Source organism: Apus apus, chromosome 2 (genome assembly GCF_020740795.1).
Source record: "Apus apus isolate bApuApu2 chromosome 2, bApuApu2.pri.cur, whole genome shotgun sequence".
Classification (NCBI taxonomy): Eukaryota; Metazoa; Chordata; class Aves; order Apodiformes; family Apodidae; genus Apus; species Apus apus.
In genome coordinates, this window is record NC_067283.1 from 134,170,055 (window position 1) to 134,196,247 (window position 26,193).

Below are 26,193 nucleotides of genomic sequence, written 5' to 3' on the forward strand. Positions count from 1 at the left end.
CAAATCTGCCTTACTTTCCTCCCTAGCACCTCTGCTGGAATAATGCTTGTTCCAAGCATCCCTGGTACAGAGTCACAGGGATGTTCTGGCTGAAAAAGTCCTTTCAGATCATCGATTCCAACCATAACCTAACTCTACCAACCATTAACCTAACTCTACCAAGTCCAGTGCTTAAACCATGTTCCTAAGCACCACATCTATACATCATTTAAACACCTCCAGGGACAGTGATTCAACTAGCAACCTGGGCAGCCTATTCCAGTGTTTAATTGCCCTTTGAGTGAAGAAGGTTCTTCTAATATCTCATCTAAACCTCCCCTGGTGCAACTTGAGACCCCTTCCTTTTGTCCTGTTGCTTGTTACTAGGGAGAAGAGACCAACCCCCACCCTCGCTCCAACCTATAAGGTCTTCCCTCAGCTGCCTTTTCTCCAGGCTAAACATCGCCAGTTCCCTCAGCCCTTCCTCACAAGACTTGTTCTCCAGACTCTTCACCAGCTTTGTTGCCCTTCTCTGGACTTGCTCCAGCACCTCAATGTTCTTCTTGGAGTGAGGGGACCAGAACTGAACACAGTATTTCAGGTGTGGTCTCACCAGTACAGAGTAGAGGGGAACAATCATTTCCCTTTCCTGCTGGCCACACTGTTGGTGATGCAGGCCAGGATGCTGTTGGTCTTGGCCACCTGGGCCATATACACTGCTGGCTCATATTCAGCCTCTTGTTGATCAACACCCCCAGGTCCTTTTCCTCTGGGCAGCTTTCCAGCCACTCTTCCCCAAGCCTGTCTAGGTGCATGAGCTTGTTGTGACCCTGTGCAGGACCTGGCACTTGGCCTTGTTGAACCTCATATAACTGGGTCTTGGACTATTGATCCAGCCTGTCCAGGTCCCACTGCAGAGCCTTCCCATCCTTGAGCAGGGCAACACTCCCTCCCAACTTTGTATCCTCTGCAAACTTACTGTTTTAAGGCTATTTCTCTCCTAGCCCCACAGGTCATTTCTTTTCCCCTGTTCTTCCCCTCATAGGTCTGGGTGGGTTTGCAGTGCCTCCTAGGCCACCAGTGTCCCTGAGAGTGCAAGGATCTGATCTCAGTAACAGGTTTTCCCATCAGCCCAGTAATCAGCTTTATTGCACACATGCTATGTACAAAGACCCACATAAACCAGAAACTTTCCGTGCAGCTGCAAAACTGACTTGTGTGATTCTCTTTGATGTTTTGCAGTACTCTTTCCGGCTTGATTTACTATCAGTAGTGGCCACGCAACTGCAATTTCTAACTTATAAACTATCTGTTAAATTACAGCAAAGTAGTAAGTTCCTACACATCTCTAAATAACTAAACCATATTAAGCCTGCTCAAAACCAATTTTGAAGTTACACAGCATATACATTTCCTGTGCTCTCTCTAAAAAGACTAATGCTCATATTTTCCTTTCACAGAGGAACAAGGGTTTCGTACTGCTGCTGTAATAATTATGTGCAATTTCTTCTGAATCTAGGTATAATTATCTATGCCATTGGAATAGGAAAAGCAATTGAGGAAGAATTGCTGGAAATTGCTTCTGAGCCACCATATAAACATCTTTTCTATGCTGAGGATTTCACAGCTATGGAGGACATAAGTGAAGATCTAAGAGCCCAAATCTGTGAAGGTATTCCACTTCATTGAGATTAAAAAGGAATTAATGCTTCTGGATTTTTGCACGTACAACTAGTGTCAGTTTGTAAAGGTGACGTGTCACTGGTGTCAGGCATTGCAAGGCATGAGTCACTCCAGGTAATTTTCCTGTCCTTTAATATGTGAGTAATATATACTGTTAATCTATGACCAGGTAGAGTTATATAATAATTGTCTTTCCTTTGTTTTCATAAAATGTACACTTCTGTGCTGGAAAACTCAATTGCTCCCTCCTTTCTTTTCTGCAGTTAAGTCAGCCATGCACCAAACCCCACCCTGCCAAAGGAACATGATCTACCTCATTAGGAATGTGGGAAAATAATCGGATTTGTAATGTCTTAGTGAGAATAAAAAAAATTACTCTTAAGACCGTGGCAAAAACCTAAACCACAGCAAAACAAATAATCAGGATTTGTGCATATTTAGAGAAGACTAAAAAAAATTAATTGAGCATACATTTACATCTACAAAAAGTGGATTTTAGTTATGCCCAAGCTCCAAGTTTTGCTCCACAAATGTAGAAGGTTTATTCCAGAAAGCACCCTTCCTCACTCTGGCACAAGCAGCCTCTATATAAACATTCCCAGCTGAAGTTCTGCAAGGGGAAGGGGGAATGTGAGCCGGGACAAAAGCTGCTCCACCAGGGAGAGGACAGCACGTCTCTCCCACTCGCACATTCCCAGGATTCTGTATTACCTGTAAATTCAAAGTGGTACCTGAATAAAAATTCAGAAATGCCACTGTGAATAATATCAGTCATAGCACTAGAATTGTGCAAGATTATTTCATTTTCACTAGCTTTTATTTAATTGGTTTTCTTTGAGTTAAATGCAAACAGGTTTAATTTTCTTCTATAATGTTACTGTGTAAAACTGTCTGGCAAGCAGCAGTGCATCTCCTCATACAGACATCATGGAAGACTGGAAAAAAGCATCTGAGAATGTTTCCTAGGTTGTATATTCTTTGTGTTGCTCTCCATCCTAAGAAGTCCTAGTTCCATACTTCTGAAACGCAAAGTACTATGATAACATGAAACCAAGTCTGTTCAATTAACTTTCTTACTAGGGAGATAATCTGCTGATGACAGCATGTCACCTTAAAAGCTTGGGGAGATGCCAAAGCCAAAACTATCTGGCAACTGGTATAATAACTCTCTCATTAACAAACCCCAGAGCTCGGTGATGAAAATGTGTCCTTCAATTATCCACATCAGTATTTAGCAACGACGATTTTTTACTGGTTTTTTTAAACTACATGACTTACTAGATGAAAAATAAGCAAATCCTGCCCCTTTGTGGCAGTTTCTAGACTACGTCTCTAGTAATTGGGCAAAGCTGGTGCCTCTCAGCTTCTGCCCTCCTCCTCTCTCACCAACAGGCAATGTCTCAAACCTGTGAACTGAGGACTGACCCCGCCTTGTTTTTCTGGATGCTCCAGGACTACCTATTGCTCAACTCAGTCCACCAGAAATTCTGCCTTCAAGCCTCTTACACAAGCTGAAAGTTCATTTTTTGTTCCCCCTTCTGTTTTGATTTCCAGCCTGAATTATTTCCCTCCTTTGCAACAGCAGTGATTTCTTTTTTACTCCAGCCTTGGTCCTTAGCTGAGGATTTTTGAGGCTCCAGCCTGTGAGGGCAGTGGGAGACCCTCTGAACCTCACAGACTCCACTGACAAAGTCTGTCATCTCCTCCCAGCTGTGGATGGGCTGTATGTTTCCCAGTAAAGCAGAAACCCTCCAAATTTCTTTTGGGGTAAGGCTTTTTCCTTTCATTCTGCAAAAAAAGCATCACCCTTATAGAACAGCTGCTGATTACTGTTATTTGTGCTTGATGACTAGTAGTAAAAAAAAAAAAAAAAAAAAAGTTGTTTCCTCTTTTGCCTCTTACTAAGAGGGATTCAGTTGGAAGGTTCCCATTCATTGCCTTGGTTAATGTTCATTTGTCATATGACTAGAAGCACTAATGAGGCTACAGCACTGCCTACATAATAAGCACTCGTCAGGATTGCGTCTTCACCCGTTCTGAGCATGTGCATTATGAGACCCTTCAGTTACACAGTGACAGACTATTTCTGTCACAAGATCCAGCCCTGATCAGATGACAGCATTCAGCAGTCTGCTGGTTAATGTTCTGTTCTTCCAAACTGCAGATTGTTATCACTGCTGCAAATAGTCAGCCACTGCTTTTGAAGGCATAATTTTTTTGAAGACAATTTCTCACATGCTTTTCCTAATTAAATACTTAGGTTTTCTTACAAAACAGAATGCTAAAAACAAACAGCCAGCTTTTAGCATTGTTACCCAACAAATTTGTTTATGTTCTCTGCACCAACTTCACCGAGGGACTCAGCGTTAAAGCCTTTGTCTCCTACTTGTCTGATTACTCACAGCTTTACAAGGGTGTTGAGATCAGAAATCTTTGGGCCTCAACCAGTTTCTGAAGCCTGAAGAGGAGTTTCCAAAATGCCCAATTACCATCCCAAACTGGAGACCACTGGTCACTCTACCAGTGTATCTATCCTTTCCTGCCACTTACGTCTGAATCCCAATTACTTATTGTCCAGTGTCCAAAGCTCAAACTTTTCAGGTCAGGTCCTCTGCCCTTCCTAGACAGCCTCCTCATTAGCCTACAGCTCTTAAATGACTTCCAGAGCAAGTCCTTTTCCAGGGTCAAACAGTCAAGGTTTGTCTTACCTGTTTCTTCCCTCCTATGCTGGAAATATCACCATCCGTGTTCCCAGTTGAGCATTCTTCTGCTGGAGTCCTCACACAGTTTGTTTCATTACTTACCTCATGATCTCATCCCCACACCTCTCTGCCCTGAACTCCTCTCCAAAATTTGTGTTCCTTCCACCAGTGGATTTCCGCACAAACTTTTAAACCTACATAAATACTGTAGTTCTGCCCAGTGAACTCCAGTCTTCTTATTCAACCACTCATCTCTGTTCATTCTGTGTTCCTCATGTTTTATCATTCCAGTCTCACCAAGAGGGGCTCATCTTCTTCACAGTTCAACTTAGCACATCTGCATATTAACCTGCATCTGCCAAAATTCACTAGATCAACAGAGATCCCAATAGCTATAACAAACCTTCAGGGCCCATAAGCATCTTCCACCTCCCTACTGCATCTTCCTGGCACATCAGGAGACTTTGAACCATCACTTTTTACCCTCACACATTCACCTTCAGTGAAGGAACTCTGTATATTCGCAGGGAGGGGTAACCATTCCCTGGCATAGCTGATCAAGTCGTGCAGCTGTTAAATGTATGATCTTCAGCTTTTCTGGGCCCTTAGGGGCTCCACAGTTCTTTGAAGGTGAAGCAGGTATTTTCTAGAAAGAACCCGTACTTAAGGAACCAAAACCGCCTCGACACTCCCCTCTTGAGGCAAGAAAGCTGCCGTGCACAGAAGGACCCTAGGGGTGGCTGTAGCTACATGTAAAACAGGTTTCCTTTTCTTGCCAGCCACCTTTGACTGAAAAGATGGGTACGTGGTCTGAAATAAAACTACATTTTAAAGGCTGTACTTCACGAAGTAGAAACTTGTAATTATAGTGCATCAAATAATCTCTGCTGCACCCTTCTCACTTAAACACCCCCTAACTCCCTCAGTGTTCCCCATTATAAAGGAGAAAAGTGAAGGACAGTAAGAAATTTCCTCCTTCTGCAAGCAGTTTTTATTCATATTCAGCTCACCCCAAAGGACTGATGGATGACAATGGACCATGCAAGAATTTTCACTAAATGACACGAAGTAGGTTGCTGTAATTTCAGATTTCTTTACTACTATTAAATCTATTCATAAAGCACCTCTGGTTTTGGAAGAGTTCCTCTGATAGTCTGAGTTGAAGGAGGAGTCCTGGAGCTTCCATCAACAGTGGATCTCTTTTTAACTGCACAGGCATGAAGCATTCTTCATGTGTTACAAGGGACAAGCACATGAGTTACTGATAACAAACACCTCCAATGCTAGGGAACATGAACATTTTTATTGTTCCTGTTGTGATCTCTTTTTCTTTTGGCACTTTCTTTTTACCAGCCTTGAAAGAGTCAGCTCACCAGCAGGATTCATCATCTGGGAGGCTTCATAAGACTGGCCCACAGCCTTCAGGTTGGCTGCCTGAACTCAGTGTACTGCTGACTTCCCAGATCATTGCTAAGTTGCCTCTTCATGCCACCTTCTGTCGACAACTCTTAACAATTCACCTGTGGGGGAACTGTTCATCCCATGCCCCTTCCCACCCTCCTCTGGGCCACCTTCCTTTCTGCAAATCTGCTTTGCACAAAAAGAAAATATTGAGATTTGCTGTAATAAATGCATGGCTGCATGCTTCTCACACCATCCACATTAATCACTTGATGGGAAAACCTGCATTTCAACACTGTGCTTGCTGTTTTAAAGCATGCTTAGCTTTCAATCACTTCTATTTCTCACAGGAGCCTTTGCAACTCCCTTTCAGTTCTGCAACCCACAACTTAAATCATGTACACAGTAAATACAGCCCAAAAGCTTCGTTCCTTCACGTCTTTGTATCCCTAGTCCTCTCCCTGAATGACCCTCACTGCAGTGAGATTACTCACTAATTGAGGAGAACTCAGTGCATGTGGGTAGAAAAAAAAGACTGTATATTTAAGTGAAGTGGGTTTGATTTTTAGACTTTTGGGGGGTTTCCTGCAGGACCTGAATCAACCACAATAGCCATCACAGATGTCATTGCCTGCCCCAATCTTGCAATACACCACCAGTATCTTTTTGAAGACAGTCACACTCATTCAACAAGAACTACAGGTAATCAGGTTACCTTTGTTTAGAATAATCCAGGGTGCTCTTTGAATATATAGGCCTAAGTGTTGTGTACCATTTTCCAGCATTTACAAAATCTGCCCCCAAGCATTCTTTTGGATGTTGTCCTGTTTAGAGAAAAGGAAGCTGTATTAAACATACTCTGCATTTACAAGTCCTTGTGATTTCCTGCCCCATCCCATTCAATTATTTCAGCACTTAGCCTATGCTTGTCTGTTTTTCAGCAAAAGCTTCAAAAGATAAAGAAGAGTGTAAATGTGAAAACCTCATGACGTTCCAGAACTATGCAACAAATGAAGTCAGAAGACTCACACAGCGATATATCCTTTCACAGTAATTGTTCCTTACATGTATCATATAAGGGGCAGGTTAAATGACAACACATCAAGTGTAAGCTGTCTCTGTAGCTCATTACTGTAATGAAAAGCTAAACTACTTGATAGATGTTAATCTCCAAGAAGCAAGGCTTTTAGACTTGAAATCTGTGTGTCCTTCACAGAAAGGACCAAAGCATTAATAAGGATCTTAACTTTTAGTAATCCCTAACAGTACAGGCCTTCAGGGACAGGAAACAAATGACTGCCCAAATTCAAGACTAACACTCTTTGCTGTAGGGTATTTCTTCAGATGGCTTTGAAATTGCATCTACTGGCTATAGGAGTCAGAGTACAGATGCTTCCCTTCTGAACTTCTTGGTGAAGCATCAAATGCAGCAAGTCATTTACAGTAATAACAATACTGCAAATGAAGAGGAGATTCAGAGGACTGAGGTCTGATTCACTTTGCATAAACAGATACACAGATAAAAATTAGTTAAGTGCAGCTCTATAGCTTCTCCCTGTTTCTCTTTCCAAGGGCACTGCTAGTATAGTAACATCCACCAGATGCCTCAGGATAGGCAGGAAATCGGCAGTGAAACTTTCTGCAGTATTCTGCATCGTGCAGCATCTATGCAGCAAATTCCTGTTTTCTTCATGAAGGTTACTTGTCTAATCAGACAGATGTAAGACATTACCTATTTAAGTTTTTTAACTGTGTGCAAGATCAATAAGCACTTATTTTCTGCACAGGAGACTGCAGTGATACCAACAGCTCATAACTGCTTCCGAGAGAACAGCTTCAGGCTGACGTGGAGGTAACAGTCTGCCCAGTCAGGCTAACAGTGCCCTCAGTGGCCGCAGCAGTCAGCAAGACCACAGAGGGCTCTGTTAACCTGATGCAAAATACTGCCTATCAGTTCAGACCTTACCTCCAGCTGTTCTGTGCAACTGCGGCAGCCAGCCTCGCTCTCTCGCCGTGCCAAGTGAATCCTTCAGCACGTGACTCAAGGAATCATGTTCTGATCACTTGATTGATTTTAAAGTATTCCATGCCAAGTATGAGGAGAAAGCCATCACATAAGGTGCCTCAAATGCTCAACATTTATATTTCTCTTAAGTCTCCATATGACTTTGGGCAAAAATCTCTAGATCATTTCCCATATCCTTAGGAGCATTATCCAGACCTGCACAGTTCCAGCCTAGATACCAACAAGGGAGACTGCTCCTTCCCGCGTCAGCAGAAGCCTTAGCCTCTTTGCTGTCTTCTCCGGCTATGGGGAACTCTGACCTTTCTTTGAATCAAAGAACAGGACTAAGCAACATACGCTTTTACTTTACAATTTGAGCAGGCATGCTATGACTTTTTGGAGTCTGAGGACTCAAGGTGATAGAAAAGCTGCTGACACTGAAGCAGAGATCTACATTTTGATAGGAATAGCAGTGAGCACTTCCCCAGAATACTGTGCAACCACTGCTTTGAACACTTAAGAACTATCCAGTTTCTCTGCCATTATAAATATAGTTTCTCTGACTTATCTGACCAGCTCAGATACCGAGTGATATCCTAGTTCTTGGTAACTGCAGAAAACTCCGCTGGCCAGTCCTCATCCCAGGGATCTGGTAGGAGCGGGGAGAGGGAGAACAGGCTACAAAACTAGCTTGTTACGAAATATAAATTAAGAGGGACTAATCCTAAGTGTCAATGATTTGTATCCAACTTCATTTAACTTTTTCTATTAGTACATGAATGCAGTTTCTACTGGTTGAATTTTGCCTCTGTAAACACTTGAGGAATGTTGATGCTGCATAGAAAACAGCTCAAATGATGCTAGCATGCACAATCACTTCATGGCAGACAAGTGAGAAATTGTCAGACATAAACCTGATGTCCAGGCAGGCCAGTCCCCACAGAAGCAGCACTCACACTTGCTCCACTGTTTTGCATTGTTACAGCTTCTTCCCTTCAGTGCAGCCAGCCATACATCACAGGGACTTTGTGCTCTATTCCACAACTGCCTGGAAATCACTGGCTTTGTAAAAACAGCACCCCCCACTACACCACCCTGGGGCAGGGATTTAAGATCATTGCAGACATTCTTAGCATAGCCATGGAGCTACATGGCTTTAGAATCTTCTGTTAGCTTCTATGTAGTTTTTCATGTGATGAAGTGAAACATTTTTTAAACAGCATTAACTAGGATAAATATTCAACTTCGCTTTAAAAAAGCAAAATGGCCAGTTTTCATAACAGCCAGCCTTTTAAAAAAGCTGCAGCCTGAACACCATGCCTGTTAATAAATGGGGCTTCACAGAGCTTTCTCACAGCTGATGAAAGCAGAACAAGAAAATACAGGGGAGTTTTCTATCAGAAACTACTGGGAATCATGGAGGGTATCAAAGAGGAGAAACAAAAACAAGTTTATGGACCATAGCAGTAAGACAGCTGACACTGTTTTACTATCACTAGCTCTTTCCTTAACTTCTCTCTACTGGAAGAAATGACAAAGAGAATGGAAGACTTGGAAAACAGGCTAAAATACTGATCAAAAGTTTAAGTGTATACTACACTGTATATTTATACATACAAACTTGTCAGAGCTATTTTCTTAAACTGGTTCAAAGTGAAATAACAAATCTTGAAGTTGAAAATACTATTTTGAATCCCTGCATCTATACTGCGTTCCGTCTTGCATTGATTGCAGATATGTTAAAAAATTTATATATATATAAACCATTTAGTATGTAGCAAAAATTCTAATTAAGCAGAACAATTGAAATAAGCTATGCAAAATAATAAAGTGCTGTTATTTTTTGAAGTGAAACCTCCATGTTTTGAAGTACTTTTAGGGTATGAATTTATTTGGCTTGCTTTTCCGTATTTCCCTCCTTCACTCACTCTGCTAGTATTTTAAGCACCCTATCTGTGTGGATATACACAGTTCTATACATACACGTGCATATATAAAACCAGAACCAGTGGGACAGCATTTACAGCAATTAAGTTCTGATTATATCCTTCAAACAAGACTAATGAAATCAGTTGGAAGTAAAAATAGTAACTGGTATGTTTGTGTTGAAACCATGATGAAAGTAAACGTGAAATACTGGGGGGGTCTCGAGGATCATCAGGGTATTACAATCCAAAGTTTCAAGTTTCCTGCCTCATCCAGACCATCTATGTAACTTCTCCCTACTTGTTGCTTGGTCAGCATTCCATAATTCTCCACATTCGTTGAATGCAACTAATATTTTAACTACAAAATCATTTGGGCAGTACAACTAGCTGCACACCTGTTTGTCAAACACGAAGACATAAACAAAACCAGCAAATTGCTTCCAGCCATTCTGGCCAACAGAAGCGCCATGCGAGTCCCGTGAGACAGGGAACTACTGGAGAGAGTCCAGAGAATGATGAAGATGACAGGACTGGAGCATCTCTCTTATGAAGAAAGGCTGAGCTGGGACTCTTTAGCCTGGAAAAGAGAAGGCTGAGGGGAGACCTTATCAATGTATACAAGTATCTAAAGTGTGGGTGTAAGGAAGATGGAGAAAGGCCCTTGGCAGTTCCCAGTGTCAGAACCAGGGGGCAATGGGTACAAGCTGGAACATAGGAAGTTCCACTGAAACTTAAGAAAAAACTTCTTTACAATGACAGTGACAAAGCACTGGAACAGGCTGCCCAGGGAAGTTGTGGAGTCTCCATCTCTGGATACTCAAAACCCACGTGGATAAAGTCCTGTGTAAAGTGCTCTAGGTTATCCTACTTCAGTGGGAAAGTTGGATTAGATGATCTCTAGAGGTCCCTTCCAACTCTTAACAATTCTGTGATTCTGTGAAATTTTACTCCTTCCCCTTAGCAGCAAAAGCACACTTTGCTTCTGCTACCTATAATTTCACACTAACAGCAGTATTTAAACTCCCTTCAACTGATTCAAATCTGTTGTTTAATAGGTAGACACCAGCAATCCATCCTCTGCTTTGATTCACCTGCCTCATTACTCCAAATGGAATAGACCACTTCATCCATTTTGTAACAAAAGCAGAATTAAGTTGCAGCAAAACTAGATTAAATTCTCTAAGGTAAGCTAATGAGTGCTCATGGATACATAATGGCAAGCTTTAAAGGTAGCTTGTGCCTTGGCATACTTTGGCAAACAGAACACAAGTTCAGCAAGGATACCAGTACATAATGATTTTCATTAGGTGTTTCTTTTACTGCATGTCAGGAGAGCACTGGCACCTCAATTAAACCAGAAGAAGCCCTAGACTGTTGGGGTTTGGCACCGTACTTGCCACGATCAAGTCTTCCTTCACTTACCTCTCCAGTTGCACAACTTCTAGAGAAAGAAACAGGCAAGTTTTGTCCTGTGAAGATTATTTCTAACAGAACAGGAAACAGCAGTGATAATCAATCTTCATTTATATACTTTGTTCCCCAAAACCAGCAAAGGTATAATACAAGTTTTTCTTAAAACAAATCTGTAACCAGTTTTATTGTAGAAATAACACCTTTACAGCATTTACTTCTCACTGGTTTGTTCTGGCATGCTTCTAATGATGTCAGAGTCACCTGTAAAACAAAAAACAAAAATGTTGTTACAAGAGGACCCACAGAAAGATCTTACAGGAATAGGCCAAAAAGTAAAAATAATCCAAAACTCAATACACTGATTCTACAACCAGGAAACAACTTAAAAGTCTGTCTAGAAAAAAGCAAGTCATATTGACAGCTTGGTAAAAATACTTGTAACTGTATTTTGCTAATCCACACACAGCATTTTTACAGTAATTGTGTACCTGTCACCAGCATTTCCAAAGCCAGTACTAGAGAAACAATCTAGTCCTGGAGGACACAATGCATAGTTTTAATATAGCGAATGTCTAGCCTCCCCTGATCACAACAATATCAGGACAGCGAGAATATTCGCATGATGTTACACTGCAGGAACATTTACTTGCAGTTCCTTACCAAAATCCAACCTAAAAGTAACATTTTACAGCTAGTATTTGAATACAAGCAAGGCAAGTAACGTTTTTCTGAAGAAACGGCAAACTTAAACCAATGTCACTTGGGGAACATTTGGTGAAAGTTGTTACAGACATCATTAAATCCATGTGGATACAATTTGTTCAACAAACAGAAGACTGATTCTTCTCTTAGAAGATTATGGAAAGAGGATGAGAAATCACCTCATTACAGGACAGTATGAGGAACCCGAGCATCTCTCTGGGACAAACAATAATACCAAACCATCATAATTACACACGGATGTATTGTTTTAAAATAAAACTTTTAATATACTTTTAAACCCTGGATCAGTATCCACCTGCACATATATTATTTTTTTATATATCATTCTGGGAAGCAGGGCAACTCACAATCCTTTTGTCTTAGATTAAGAACAATCAGACAAGGCTGACATAAACAGCATGTTACACAAACTCATGTTCTGACAGGCTCAGAAACAGGCATCATGAAGTTGCCTTCCCAGCCACTGAAACCTAATTACAGACCAACAGGTAGACAAAATGCACGCTCACAGGGTTTAGCAGTAAAAGGAGCTGCGTGCAAACACAAGCAGCAGTAATTCCAGGTTCTAAAAACCTAGAAGTCACAAAAGGAAAGGATCTTGTTCAGAGGGAATGATGAATTAAACCTGTCTGAGGACAGCAAAGCCACTTGCTCCGCGCTGCGGAAGCCCGGTGCAGCGCTGCGAGGGGCCTACCTGGGTCGATGATGGCCAGTGTGCACACCCGGTAGTACTTCCCGCACGCGGTGCCCAGCTCGATGTTGTTGCCGCTGTAATGGTGGACGCCGGTCTTGGCAAGCATGGCATAGTACTCGATCTCTGACTTTCTGAAATTCAAACACTAGAGGTTACACTTCCAACCAATTCTGACTGACCTAATGCAGCAAGAGCAGCTTTAACTCCAGTCACATTTAAACCTTACAGTTTTCCTTCCCCCTGAGATAAAACCCATCTGTTTCTTCGCCCTTATCCAGAAGTACACCAAAGGTGTGTCAACAGCAAACCCACTTCTGGAGTGCAAATCCTGGAGGCTGCTCCTACACATGCAGGGAAGAAGGGGATTCAGGACTTCCAGACTTCCACAAGGTTGCAGGAGCCAACCCAAAGTACATAAACAACACCTGTTAATGGTCATACCCAGAGGCCAGAAACTGTCTGTTTTTCTTTGTTAAAAAAATCAATTTATATGCCCTTCTCTTCCTATTTCCACCAGGTGATTCTAGTGGTCGATACTGTTTCCTCAGCACTTCTGGGATTCCCACTAACCTGCTACCAACTGCAACAGTGCTGCAATTTCTTGATGCCTACTGTTGTTTTTCTCTGTTTAGTTTCTTCAATCTGTCAATATCCCTTGATGACAAAAGGGGCCCAGAAATTGAACAAGGAAAATGTCAGTACAGATTTCATTCTCAAAACAAAGGCAGTTTCACTGACCAGGAACCTAGTTTATAACTTACTTGGACAGCAAACTTTGGGTGCTTCAAATATTTTAAATCAGTGTCAATTACCAGTTTTCCTATTTGTAAAATACTTTCCCAATACACTACTTTGAAAGAAACACAGGAATTCAGCCCCATTATACTTTTAATGAATGTTACCACAGTGTGAAAAGCTTCCAGAATCTTCACTAGTACAAACTCTTTTTTATTAGAACGCTAGAAAAACGTTGGGAAGCATTTCAACACATCCCAGCCTGAATTCATTACACACCAAACAACCCATCACTTATAGCACTATGGAACATGCCAGTGAAGTCATATGCATTAATAATTCACTGCAGCAATTAACATGAAGTACACGCTGTATCTGTGGAAAGAACCTGTCTTACTTTTAAAGATAATTGTTTTTTCATACATCTACTTACCTCAAAGCAGGACAGTTGTTGGCTAGGATGACCAACTTGGCTTTGCCCTGCCGAATCATTTTCAGAGTCTGTTTGTATCCTAGCACATATTTACCACTTTTCATAACCAGCTGAAGTCTAGAGTTTATGGACTCCAGGGACTTTTTCTAAAAAAAAAATGTACAAGTGCATTACTGGGTGTTACTTTACATGTTGCAAAATTACTGAGGACTTAAGAAAACGAAGTTATTCTGAATGCAAGTAATCTTTTAATAATTTCCCTGTAATTTGCAATGCAGAATGAGAAAAGCCACCCTACCGTGTGAGTATGAGAATGCTCATGGATAAGGGGGTTGCTGATGTCTTCCCAATTTAATTAAAAAATTCCTTACTCTCGTATCTTATGATAGAAGAACACATCTCAAAGCATTGTTGCTGCTATCTATGCTAATCAGTAACATCCAGATGTGACAGACCCTTATCACAGCTCAGCTAGTCAAGTCCACATAACTACTACTTCTGGCTTGTATTTAAGCCAACTCTGGAGTGCACCTCTTCCCCAGGCACACAGTCCTAGCAGTAGGTCAGTTAGCAAAGACAAGTAATCACATGCAACAGGAGCTGACACTTCCAACGGGAGTGACAACAGGTAGTAACACATGTGCAGGGACGAACGCCACCCCCCAGCAAGAAACCCACGCTCGCCAAAGTCACTTCAAGAGAAAGGCAAGCAGACAGCACGAAATGCAAAAGCTGAACTCCACCCGCACTAGGAACTCAGCGCCAGGTCACGCTTCCACCAGCTACCACAGGGCTCCTGTAAGCAGCCCGGGACAGTGTGAAGGAAGGAAGCGAGGACAGGTAACCCAGCAGCAGGGTGCGGCCTGCGGAAGGAGTCCTCGGCCCCGGCTCTGCAGGCCGAGACAGGCACCTCCGGCTGCGCCCGCACACCCCCGCCGCCCCCGGCCCCAGCCCACGGCGGGGCCCACTGCCTCCCCGAAGCGCGACCGGCCCCGCTCCTCTGCCTCGCTCCCTCGCAGCGCCCGCCGCTGGCGGAGGCCGCGCTGCCGCCACGTGAGGCCGGCGCGGGCCGCCCCCACTCACCGTTTTCTTGGCGGCCACCATGCTGCTGCCTCGCGCCGGGTCGGGCGGTAACTGGAAGACAGATGCGCAGGGCGGGGGGGGGGGGAAAGGAAGGGTTAGCAGCCGGCAGCGGCCCCCGCGCCCGCCCGGGCCCAGCCCCGGCCCAGCCCCACTCACCGGAGACGCGCCGCCAAGATGGCCGGGCCGCCAGAAAGGACCGAACGCCCACAATGCACCGCGGATCCCGCGCGGCAACTCTCGCGAGAGCGGCGAGGACCCGCCGCCCCCCCCCCGCGCGAGCCCCGCTGTGCGGCCCGTGCCGTCCCGGTGTCTCCGCCTCGCGGTGGAACCTCCCTCCTGAGTCATGACTGGAATTAAGAGCTCAATGGCCATCCTGCAGTGGGGGCCATGCCTTCATAATACATTGACTTAAGCAGAGATGGCATCTGAAGGAATCCCCATCCTGAGCCCTTTCTTTTAGTCCTAGACTTGTTTTTAAGTCAGGTCAGTGTTTCATTTGGTAATGCACCCCACAGCAGTATGGACACAGCTGGTAGGATGTCCTGCTGGGGGTGGAAATGTGCAGCTGAGGAGGGGGAGACGAAGGAGCAAGGCAGGGAGCTCCCATGGCCGCACTGACACCGACACAGCATATGAACAAGCAACAGTGCAAGCCCTGGTGACTGAGTATACTCATACTTGAGGACAGGCAAGGAAGTTCATGTGTTTTCCTGCACAGTTGGGATTGTCTGCAGTCACCCGTGGCATCTCTTGCAGCAGTTCAGCTGCAAGGAGTAGCACTGGGCATACTGCAGGTGTGGGCCTCTCCATGCAGCACAGGCACATGCATTTCTGCACAGAAATCCCAAAGCAATTTTTTCTCCAAGTTATGGAGCCCCAGACATCACCCCCTCAAATGCAATGGTGATAACACCATTGGGTTGTTAACAGGGAGGTCTCATTGCTCGTCAAAAAATGACAAGCAATCTGAGGATAATAAAATGCACTAAGAAAAAAGGTATGTGTGCCAATTTCACATGCTGTTGTAGGCAGCGTATAGTCAACTGAGATAAAAGGTTGGAAAGAAGAAGAGAAAAAGAAAAGGAGAGGAAAAATGATACTGAAGTAAAAAAACTAGGCAGTACATGGACATCCTACAGCACAAACCTGGATGGATCATTCTGTTCAACTCTCTGAACTTCTGAGATCCTTAATAAAGCTGAAGCAGCATCACTGCTGACCCTGAGAGAACATAGGGATCACCCTGACAGCTGGGGATGCAGAGGAATGTCTGAAGCTGTACCCTTGCTTATCCTTCATCCCTGAGCATCTTGTCAGAGCTGCTGGGTGCCTGACATGGTAACAGGTACTGTACCTGTTACCAGCAAAGAATCAGGAAATGTGTGATGTGTTTGGGGGGGCTTTCAAGTTGTAACCTCTGCTAAAGCCATTGCAAGGGGGAAGCAGCATATCTTTAGCTATCCTTCAGGTGCCAGAGGTCACACACTGGCCCTGAAAGACAAGATTCAATTCAAAAGAGGAGGCTGATGTATTGAAAATCTAGGCCTGTGTCTTTGTTTTACCAATATGACCAATACTGTTTTGATAGGATGAAAATATGCAAAAGTGCACTCCTGTACGTTCTTACGTTTTCAGTTCTGTCAAAATCTCTGCACAATTACACAGCAACGTTGTGTGAACACCTGCAGCCATTATTTTCTCCTTTTGCACTTGTCAGGGCTATTAAAAGTGACAGATTATGTTCTCTGATAATCATCATGTTTACAGCAAATGCAAACATGTTCATGCGATTTTCACAGGGTTATGCACCAAGCTATCCTCTGCACTGTCAGGCGTGCAGCTCTTTGTTTCAGGTCATTGGGAATCTGGAATCCCAGTAATGCACAGATCCAGTGGATCTAGATGCAAACCTGGATGGAGGGCAGGCAGGCAGGCGGGAAGGAGGGAAGGAAGGAGGGAAGGAGGGAAGGAAGGAGGGAAGGAAGGAGGGAAGGAAGGAAGGAGGGAAGGAAGGAAGGAAGGAAGGAAGGAAGGAAGGAAGGAAGGAAGGAAGGAAGGAAGGAAGGAAGGAAGGAAGGAAGGAAGGAAGGAAGGAAGGAAGGAAGGAAGGAAGGAAGGAAGGAAGGAAGGAAGGAAGGAAGGAAGGAAGGAAGGAAGGAAGGAAGGAAGGAAGGAAGGAAGGAAGGAAGGAAGGAAGGAAGGAAGGAAGGAAGGAAGGAAGGAAGGAAAAGGGCTGTGTAAGAAAATGGACCAAATGCATAAAGGCTCTCTCAATAGAGAACAAGGAAAATCTTAAGGTTAAATACTGTCTATAGGGAATACCTGGTATCTGCACACCTTGGATAAATTTTCATCCAGTAAAATGCTAAGGAGTATGTGTGTACACACATATATATTTAAATTAATATATAAATACATATATTTGTATACTTATGTGTGTATTCAGCTTACATATAGTGCCAGTGCAACAAGATACTTGTATTTTCTGAGGACCAAACAGTGCACAAATTGACAGTGACAGATTTCTAAAGACATTTGTCTGGTAATATCTGCAGATTTTCTCCTTTACAGGAAATTACAAGATATGTCCTTGGAGGTAAGTTTCAAGGTCATTGCCACCCGAGGCAAAAGAGAAATAGCTGTTTTAGAACTGACATCACAGAGCAGCCTTCAGTGGAGCCACACAAATTTGCACCAGTGGCCTGAGTTATCTGCCATGATACACAATTTAGAATATTTTATTGCCTGGTCAGTACTGGTCTTTCTGTACAGAATAGCCAAAGAGTTGAGAAAAGGAGTCACAGTTGAAAAAAGAAAACTCATTATTAATATTTTGAAAAGTCTACTGTGATTTGGGAAGTTTGGGTTTATAAAAAAGTAGATATAACTTTAATAGCTGCAGTAGGAATCATCTAAAATTTTGAAAATTATTAACAGTTAGTGAGCTCTGGAATGAGCAAAACAAGTTCGATCATGTAGTACTGGCCTGGGGAACTTAAGAATTGCCAGTTCCTTAGAGAAGTCTTTACAAAGTTTGCTTTTGGAAACATTTTTCTGCTTGGGTATAAGAGGACATCAGCATTTGTTGCTTTACCTCTGGAGATAGAGCTATCCCAAACACTCCCAGTTTACATTTTATTTTCATTTCCCAATTTATATTCCTGAATATAATCGTTTTCCTTTGTTAAAACAAAACAAAACAAAAACCTAATTCAGGATGATTGCTTAGTTTGTTTGTTGCTAAAGGTTATTTTTAGCCTTCACTTGGGGCAGCAGCAAAGCAATTCAGATTAGAGAAGGCAGGGAGTCTGTGGGAACATCTACTGCCCAGTGGAAGGGATGGGAAGGTTACTAAGGATTTTCATCTGCCAACACTTGCAGCCAGTTTTTGGACTCTGCTATAGCCCCTGCTCCCACATTCTCTCACTCCCTGCCCCTGCCTTCTCCCACTGCTTGTCACACACCCAGGAACCTCATCTCATTTTCAGTCTCACACTTTTATCTCACTTCCTCAGCCCTGAGACTCCTACTCCCAAAGCTCTTCACCCTGCGTTTTCACTGCAAAGTGCAGGTCACTACCAGTTACCCTGGCCAATAGGTGAACATGAGAACACAGTGATACACACCATCTAGACAGCAGAAGTAAAAAGTCTGAGCCTAACTGGCAGCAGCCCCAGCCCTCTCTTGGCCTCAGTGCTGTTTGCTTGGACATAGAGCAGCTTGAAGAAGGGAGCAAGCACCAGTTCATGTTTGCCCATGAACTTTTGATATACATCATCATGTGTAGCCTGCCCCCATGGTAAACTCATGGAGTACCACTTTTGGTGGAGGGGTGATCATCTTGGTGTTCCCAGCAAGGCAGGACAGTGGCACAGAAGCAGCTGTGGAGCAGCACGTTATCCTGTGGGAATGTGTTTGTGCTGAATGGTCTGCAGAGGGCACACGGTGTCCAAGCCTCACCTGGTATGTGGCAATACAGCTGATACGCTGAGGTGCAGCCTTGTCCAGCTCCAGCACTGGCTCTGTTGTGTCCAGTTTTCCTCCTGAAAAGATGCAACTTCTCCTTTACTCATTGGGAGAGGGAAAAAGACCATGACATTGTTATTTAGTGATTCCAGAGTCACCTGCCAAATGGCCATTGTGTTCTCATTCCTATTTCTGTATCTTATCCAAGGCTTGTTTAAAGAATGTGAAGTAGAGGGCAGCCCTGAACCCCCTGGTGAGTGTCCTTGGCTGCTGATACGTGCCCAAACATGTTCCCTCCCTCTGGCCTCATAAATCTTTAATTCCTTTCTCCACTATTTCAGTAAGATGGATGGTTGATGGACTCTGCACAACTTACCCCTCAGTTAGGACATGGAGGGAAGCAAGTAAAAAGCTCTACGGGCAAGAGAAGGAACTGAATCCAGCTTTCTCTTTTTTATTTTCCTCAGTGTCCAGTGCTCCATGAGTCTGTCCTGAAAACTTTTGAAATTAACTTTTAAGTTGCTAAGCCCTTAGTTGCATTTCTGCTTTTATGTCTGCACAGAAGCGTGCTTTGCTACTGCTAAAGTTACCACTGTTTTGCTGCCTAGTGTCTGGGAGATCCTACAGAGAAGCTCATGAATTGTGGCCTGGAGGAGCAGTCAGAGAGGTAGATGGGAGAAGAGAAGGCCCTGGGAATACTTATAGCAGCCTTCCTGTACCTGAATGATGCCTAGAAGAAAGCAGGGAAGGAACTTTTTACAGGGGTGTGTAGTGATAGGACAGGGGGCAATGGCTCTACACACTGGAAGAGGGGAGATTGAGATTATATATTAGAAAGAAATTCTTCACTCTGAAGGTGGTGAGACACTGGCACAGGTTGCCCAAAGAAGTTGTGGATGAGCCCTCCCTGGGAGTGTTCAAGGGCAGGTTGGACAGGGCTTGGATCAACCTGGTCCAGAGTGAGCTGTCCCTGCCCATGGCAGGGGAGTTGGAACTAAATGATCTTTAGGGTCCCTTCCAACTCAAAGCATTCTATGAATCTATATATCCAGAGAGAAATCTGCGCAGCCTAGGTTTTTTGTTTGGTTGGTTTTGTTTGTTTGTTTGTTTTTAGAAGTGTCCTAAAAATGAACTCAAGCTGAGGAAGCAGAAGTTAATGTGTTTCAGCTTATGTAGTGTATTCCCTCCTGTGTTGCTTGTAGGTTTGCCATGTGATTTCCTGAAGTGACAGAGGTGCTCTCAGTGTGCCCTGCACATACAGTGAGTCTGACAGCTCCAGGGTACACCTTATGTCCATACAATACATACCTTACCTGTGTCAGCCTTCCCCAGGTGTGCCAGAGCTTGACACTTGTGCTACAGTGATAGTACACATCCCATACAGGATTCCATATTTCCAGGAATTCCATATGTCCTTCTGGCTGGCTGGAGTTACTGCTAGGGCTCTGCCTTGGCTACAGGATGGCAACAAATCCTGGACAAATGTCCAAAGACAGTATGATTTGTTTTCACATGTTTCTGGATGGATAAAAACCATTTATTTAGAAGAATGGGTGATTAAATTTGAAGGATATATGAAGCAAGTATTGGGTGCAATAAATAAAATACACTGGACCTGCTTATGCAAACAAACATATGGCAAACATTCTTCATTTTTACTCTTTGGAAAGTTTCTAAGCCACCTGGACTTCCCTGGGCATCTGCTGATTTGCCTATATGCAAATATAAAGATGATATATTTATTTTACCTTTAAGGCAGATGGTATGGGTGTCACAGTTGGCTGCTGAATCCAGAGGACTCTGCAACTCAGGGATTCCTTCTTGCCTCCCAGCTGCCAAGACCTCAGAGGTCTTCTCATGCCAGTCCCACAGATGCATCGCTGCTGTTGCCATTTGCAGGGAGGGCCAGTAGCCAGACTGAGCCCCCTCTGCATGCACAAGCACCCACATGAGCCGCTAAGAGCACTGCACTTAGCAGCACCTGCATACACCTCATGCACCGCTAGTGCAGGTAGCCCAGTCCAGCTGCCCCTCTCTGGCTGGTCCGGACTGGGGCTCCCTACAAAGACTCCACACCCTCATTCTCAGGTCCACAAGCACAACCACAGCCATGGACCCTCAAACATCAAGCATGGCCTCCAAGTCCACCTGATCTCCCTGCCCAGACCTGGGCTCTCTGACCCAGTGCCTGTGTCTCCCTCTCTGCTCGATGCTAACCCGGCTCGAAGTTTGCTAGCGAGTTTTACCCACACGTACACGCAGCCCGGATTAAATTCACCGTCTCCAGCTGCGGACGCACAGCCCTGCAGTCCGTGTCTGGAGCGTGGCCGCTCAGACCTCGCTGCACCCGAGCCCAGGCATTCACAGCCGGGTGGCCCGGGGTGAGCAGGACGGCCGTGGCGGGGGCGGGGGGTGTTTGAAGGCGGCAGTGCCAGCCCCCCGCTGCACGGCGGCACCTCCAGCCCCTCCTCACCCCGCCCCGGCCCGGGCAGTCCGGACGAGCCGCCGAGCCCGCCATGGGCTGCTCCAGCAGCGCCCGCAGCCGCGCCCCGGAGCCGCCCGCCGCCGCCGCCGGGCCCTCGCCGCGGGGTGAGCCGGGCCGGGCCGGGCCGGGCCGGGCGGGGGGCGAGCGGGAGGTCCCGACCCTGGGCAGGCGTCCCGGGAGGGCCAGGGGCCCGTCGGGTTTCTCCCGGCTTTCGGTTGTTGCCGCGCTGTCGAGGAAGCTCGAGTGATGAGAATGATGTCTGGGTAGAACCGCTGCTTCGCGTAGGTGAATAAGTTGCCTGTTTCCGACCTGCTCCGGAGACTTTTTATGTTAATTTACAGGCAAGTCCTTTTGTGTGATAGCTTGTAAATCCAGTGCTTTTTATCCCCCCTTTTAAATAATAGCCAGCTAGCAATACCTGACTGCACCATCCTTGCTTTTTCTTAAGAAAATCTTAAGAACATCCACCCCAGCAGTTGGCAGCGCCGGCAGTGCTCGTGTGACTTTGATTTGGTCCGAGTCACAGAGGATTAATTTGGGGTGCATTTGTAGGATGGTCCATAAGAGTATCCTTGTGATTCAGCGGAAGTTAAATACAACTTTGTTTCCAGATTCGTCATTTTGGCTCTTTGTTCCAAGGGAAGCTTGTAAACACTTATGAGAACCTGAAAGCTGCAGTCACAGATGCTGGCTTCTCCATTGAGATACATCCTGAAGATAGACACAAACGAGTTGTTTGCCTTCCGTTTTACTGCATTTCTTTCCCGTATTCTTGAGGTATAATCTGTTGGTGCTCTGGCTGCAGCATCTGCGTTTTCTGGATGGGTTTATTTTCCGCGCGTTGTCTGGCGGGGATGCCGCTTGGGACTGCAGAGGTGAAGGCAGGTGGTGCGGGGTGAGCGCTGCCTGTGCCGCGCAGAGCCAGCACACGCCTGCAGACTGAGGGGCTCTGCCGAAAGTTCTTGGCAGAAATCTCTTTGTACTGTGCCTGCTCTCCTGTTGGCTGGGTCAACGTACCAAATTCCTCTGCCTTTGCACCTTCTGCTGAAATATATTTGCACGGGAACACTGAAGGGCTCAGGGAAACAACCGAAGTAATTTATGCTGGGTATTTTAGGAACCCTGTCTAAACACCTGCTCATGTTAGGATAGGTTATGAAATGTGCTAGTATATGTCATGGTAGTGATAAAGTGCAGATTCTAATTACAGATGAAAGTTCTCTAGTAATTGGGCAGTTACTGGCCAGGTATGTTAGTTAACTTCTAATTAATTTAGTAAAAGGATACTTTGAAAGAAACTTCTCTAAATGTGTTAATATGGAAAAAATGTGTTTAATTTCCTTCCATTGATATGTAATTCACAAAAATGTGAAGCTTTTCCAAAAGGACAGAAAAAAGCAAAGATAAAAATACTGTACCTATGGCCCACTTACATTCACTGTGCTTTTTGCATTGTTTCTGCAGCTGAAATTGTCTAACAGCAGGGAAAATAAAAATTATAAATTAAAAAATAAAACAAAAGCAGAAGGCATCCTAGGAATGTTGACTGCCACATGATGTTCATTCTTCCTGGGGGTAAAGGTATTGAACAGATTACTGGGAGGATTTTTTTTTTCCATATTAGAGAATTATTTGCTTTTCAGATGAGAGCTGCGGAATGCTTCCAGAGTTTCCAGCAGCCCAGATCTTGCTTTACATGACAGTATTTTATAATCAAATTTATATCAAACATCTTGATGAAGAGAGGACCAACTGGAAGTTAGTTACAGGGCTGGTATTTAAAGAAGCTGCAGGAAATTCCTAATAATAATGGATTTGAATTGATTCTTTTACTGGTAACACTAATTGAAAACTCTGTGCTAGTTTTCATGGCTCATTTATTTCTGTTTGTAGGTTTTAAATGTTCCTTGTCCACCTGCTACTAGGCAAAGTGAAGGCATGAGAAGTGTCTAAAGGGATTAAAAAAAAACATGAAAAGGTCAAGTTTCTGATCTCTGAGCACACACTGTTGTGGTTTTTTTTTTAAGTCACTGTGTAGAGTAGTTTAAGACTTACTTGCTGTTATTCTAGCTGGGTATCTGTTTCACACTGAGCTTTGTGTTAGGAACATGAGTGCCTGGAAGACAAGGTGCGAGGGATAGCTACAGAAGGTAAAGAGGGAAACAGATTTGCTGTTTCTTGTAACACAGGAACGGTATCACATGATTAAATTACTAGAAACAGGCTTAAAACCAGCAGGAATGTACTTCACAGGGGGTATAGGTGGGCGGTAGACCTCATTGCCCCTGGTCATGGTAGAGGCCAAGGGTGTAAAAGGTAAATGGATTGAAAAGAGGCTTGGGCAGGTTTGCAGAGGAACATCCACTGATGGACTGAAACCCAGTCCATGGGCTGGGGTCTGAGGCACAGCTTGCTTCCTTTTTTTGAGTGGCATTTTTAAACAGCTATACCTCTATGAATGTTGAGGGATTGGTTGGATCCTGAGTGGTTCTTCAGTTCCTGGGACAAATGAGATCTTATAGATCCCATGGTCAAAGTTGTTTTCTGTCTGTCTTGACACTCCAGATTCCCTGTTCTTGCTCTTCCTCTGGCTTAGCCATCCTTCCCCAGGGCTGTAGGCACACACTAACTAGGTGACACTTGCTGAGGAGATGTTCTGCTTGAATGCCTCAAAAGAACTGTGAAGGTATCTTAAGAGCAGAAGTATTCAAGCTGTTGTTTGAAGTGCAGGGTGTGTTACACATTTTTGCTGTTCATATATGTGTGTATGAAGTATCATACAATTCTGCACACTGGCTTTGACACTGCAATTATGATTTCCTCAGAAAATATAATTTGTCCGTATTTTGTAGTTATTATGTAAACAGATTTTGTGCATGAATTCCCAGGGTTTTCATCTTGACATTCCCGTTGAGAAGGTTAAGTACAAGCTGCTGTCAAACTGAATTTAATCAGAAAGTTTCAAAGTCAGTCTGATAGGTAGGCATAGCTAATTTTGAGTCTTCAACTTTTATCCTTAAATACTTGTCCGAGTAATTTTGCTGTTTCTGTATTCGTAAATTTTGTCTGCCAAAAAGGCCCATTGCTTTACTTAGCCAATAAGCTGATGAAAGGTGAAAGAAGCAGAAGTCTTCATTTGTTTAGGCTTCTTGTTCGATTAGACAAAGAATATGAGTGATAGTTTAGTTTTTAAAAAGACAGACATAGTGTGGGGTTTTTTTTAAGAAATGGGCACTGCTCACCCTGTGGGATGAGCAGGTTCTTCTCAGTGTTTTTCACTCAGCTGACACAGGCACCACCAGAAGTGTCCCATGTGCAGCCCAGGGCAGCAGCTCCCTCCTGCTTGGCATGTTATTCTGTGCCTGATTTGGGGCAGAAAAGGTGCTTCCTTGCAGAGCATCCCATCCCTGCCAAACCTTCTGCACACTTCATATCCACAAGGTAAAATGAGGCAGAACGTTGTCTTGTCAGCAGGTCAGCTCTCTTCATATGAAAAGATATGATGTACATCAAGCCAAACAGTTTTTTTAATTTTTATATAAGAGCAGAGCCATCTTCTACGGGATGCATGTTAGAGCAGCAGACCTGGTGAAGCAGTGTCATCCACAGCCAGGTGGGAGCTCTTTGACAGGTAGTGCTTGTGCAGCCCCTGTGGGTCTGGTTCTCATTTAACTTACATGCCCACTCATCAATTATCTGTAATTCTCTTTTTTTTTTTTTCCTTGTTCTTTCATAACTGAAAGCATCATCAGGTGAAAACACCCTGACAGCAGACGGTCATGAAACCATAGCTGACCAAACACAGTTGGACCCAGTGGAAGACGAGAGTCTTGCCCCTGAGGACACAAACCCAGGAGAGCATCTGCCAGAAGAAGAGGCTGCAGCTGTGATTCTGGCTGTAGAGGAAAAGATTGATTTGGTCAGTAAAAGGGAGGAGCCAGAGGGCACTGAGCCCTTGCCTGCAGGAGTGGATGAGAGCTCTGAGCTGCCATCTATGCAGCAAGAGGAGAGTACAAGGCCTTCACCACCAACACCTGGAGAAGACACTGGGTCACCATCACCAGGAGCAGCAGAGGACAGTGGACTGGTAGAGGACAATGATGGCTCTCTAGTGGAAATCATCGAGAAAGTACATATTGCTGAAGAGGACCAGCTGATTGAAGGTAATATTTGTGCTTTCATAAATTCAGGAGACCAAACTCTGCCTCCAGGGACTTGTGTTGAGGTCCTTTTTGACTTTACTGAAAGCCTCACAGGAGCTTCTGGAGTCAGAATTTGGTTTGGGAAGACTGTACAATGTGAAGCATAGGAGATTGTGGCTGGGGAAGCCTCAGATTCACAAGTCCAAGCTGTAATACACTTGATCAGCATTTCTGGTTACTATCTCTACTATTTCATTTCATGCTGTTTTTTTTTCTTAGCAGGTACAATGCCCCACCATACCCTTAATTTAAAATGTTGTGTTTCTGTGTAGCTCAGACACATTCCTTAATAATTTACAGAGACCAAAGACTTCAATACTTAGTTATATGTATTAATTAAGGTGATTCTTCCCTTCTACTCTGCTCTTGTGAGACCCCACCTGGAGTACTGCATCCAGTTCTAGGGCCCCCAGCACAAGAAGGACATGGAGCTATTGGAGTGAGTCCAGAAGGCCATGAAGATGTTCAGAGGTCTGGAGCACCTCTGCTATGAAGACAGATTGAGAGTTGAAGTTGATCACCCTGGAGAAGAGAAGGCTCTGGGGAGACCTTATAGCACCTTCCAGTACCTGAAAGGCCTACAGGAAAGCTGGAGAGGGGCTTTTCACCAGAGAAAGTAGAGATAGGACAAGGGGTATTGGTTTTAAACTGAAAGAAGGGAGATTTAGGTTAGATATCAGGAAGAAATTCTTCACTGTGAGGGTGGTGAGACACTGGCCTAGGTTGCCCAGGGATGTTTTGGATGCCTCCTCCCTGGAAGT

The 26,193-nt window shown here is 44.2% G+C and overlaps 2 protein-coding genes and 1 non-coding gene across 10 annotated transcripts in view; 1 reads left to right on the forward strand and 2 right to left on the reverse strand.

Annotated features, from left to right (window-relative positions):
* The window catches only part of MATN2 (matrilin 2), a 72,748-nt gene extending 63,124 nt beyond the window's left edge, over positions 1-9,624 (forward strand). For 5 of the 8 annotated variants that reach the window (XM_051610152.1, XM_051610154.1, XM_051610158.1 and 2 more), the window contains 5 exons: positions 1,499-1,651; positions 5,718-5,789; positions 6,357-6,467; positions 6,707-6,802; positions 9,293-9,624. In XM_051610152.1, coding sequence (XP_051466112.1) covers positions 1,499-1,651; positions 5,718-5,789; positions 6,357-6,467; positions 6,707-6,802; positions 9,293-9,345 — 485 coding nt within the window. In that variant the 3' untranslated portion in view covers positions 9,346-9,624. Of the gene's footprint in view, positions 1-1,498; positions 1,652-3,267; positions 3,303-5,717; positions 5,790-6,356; positions 6,468-6,706; positions 6,803-9,292 lie in introns of those variants that run through there. The other 3 variants (XM_051610153.1, XM_051610156.1, XM_051610159.1) reach the window with 3 other exon arrangements.
* A 1,580-nt stretch (positions 9,625-11,204) lies between these two features.
* RPL30 (ribosomal protein L30) lies at positions 11,205-15,058 on the reverse strand. Its single transcript, XM_051610170.1, has 5 exons — positions 14,936-15,058; positions 14,780-14,830; positions 13,697-13,842; positions 12,529-12,659; positions 11,205-11,372 (listed from the first exon to the last, which is right to left on the reverse strand). The coding sequence occupies exons 2-5, from the start codon at positions 14,798-14,800 to the stop codon at positions 11,323-11,325; spliced, it is 348 nt and encodes a 115-aa protein (XP_051466130.1). The 5' UTR covers positions 14,801-14,830; positions 14,936-15,058; the 3' UTR covers positions 11,205-11,322.
* Positions 11,598-11,732, reverse strand: LOC127381936 (small nucleolar RNA SNORA72). The gene has a single exon (XR_007888829.1). It is a non-coding gene; the product is annotated as a small nucleolar RNA SNORA72 (small nucleolar RNA).
* Positions 15,059-26,193: the final 11,135 nt, after the last annotated feature.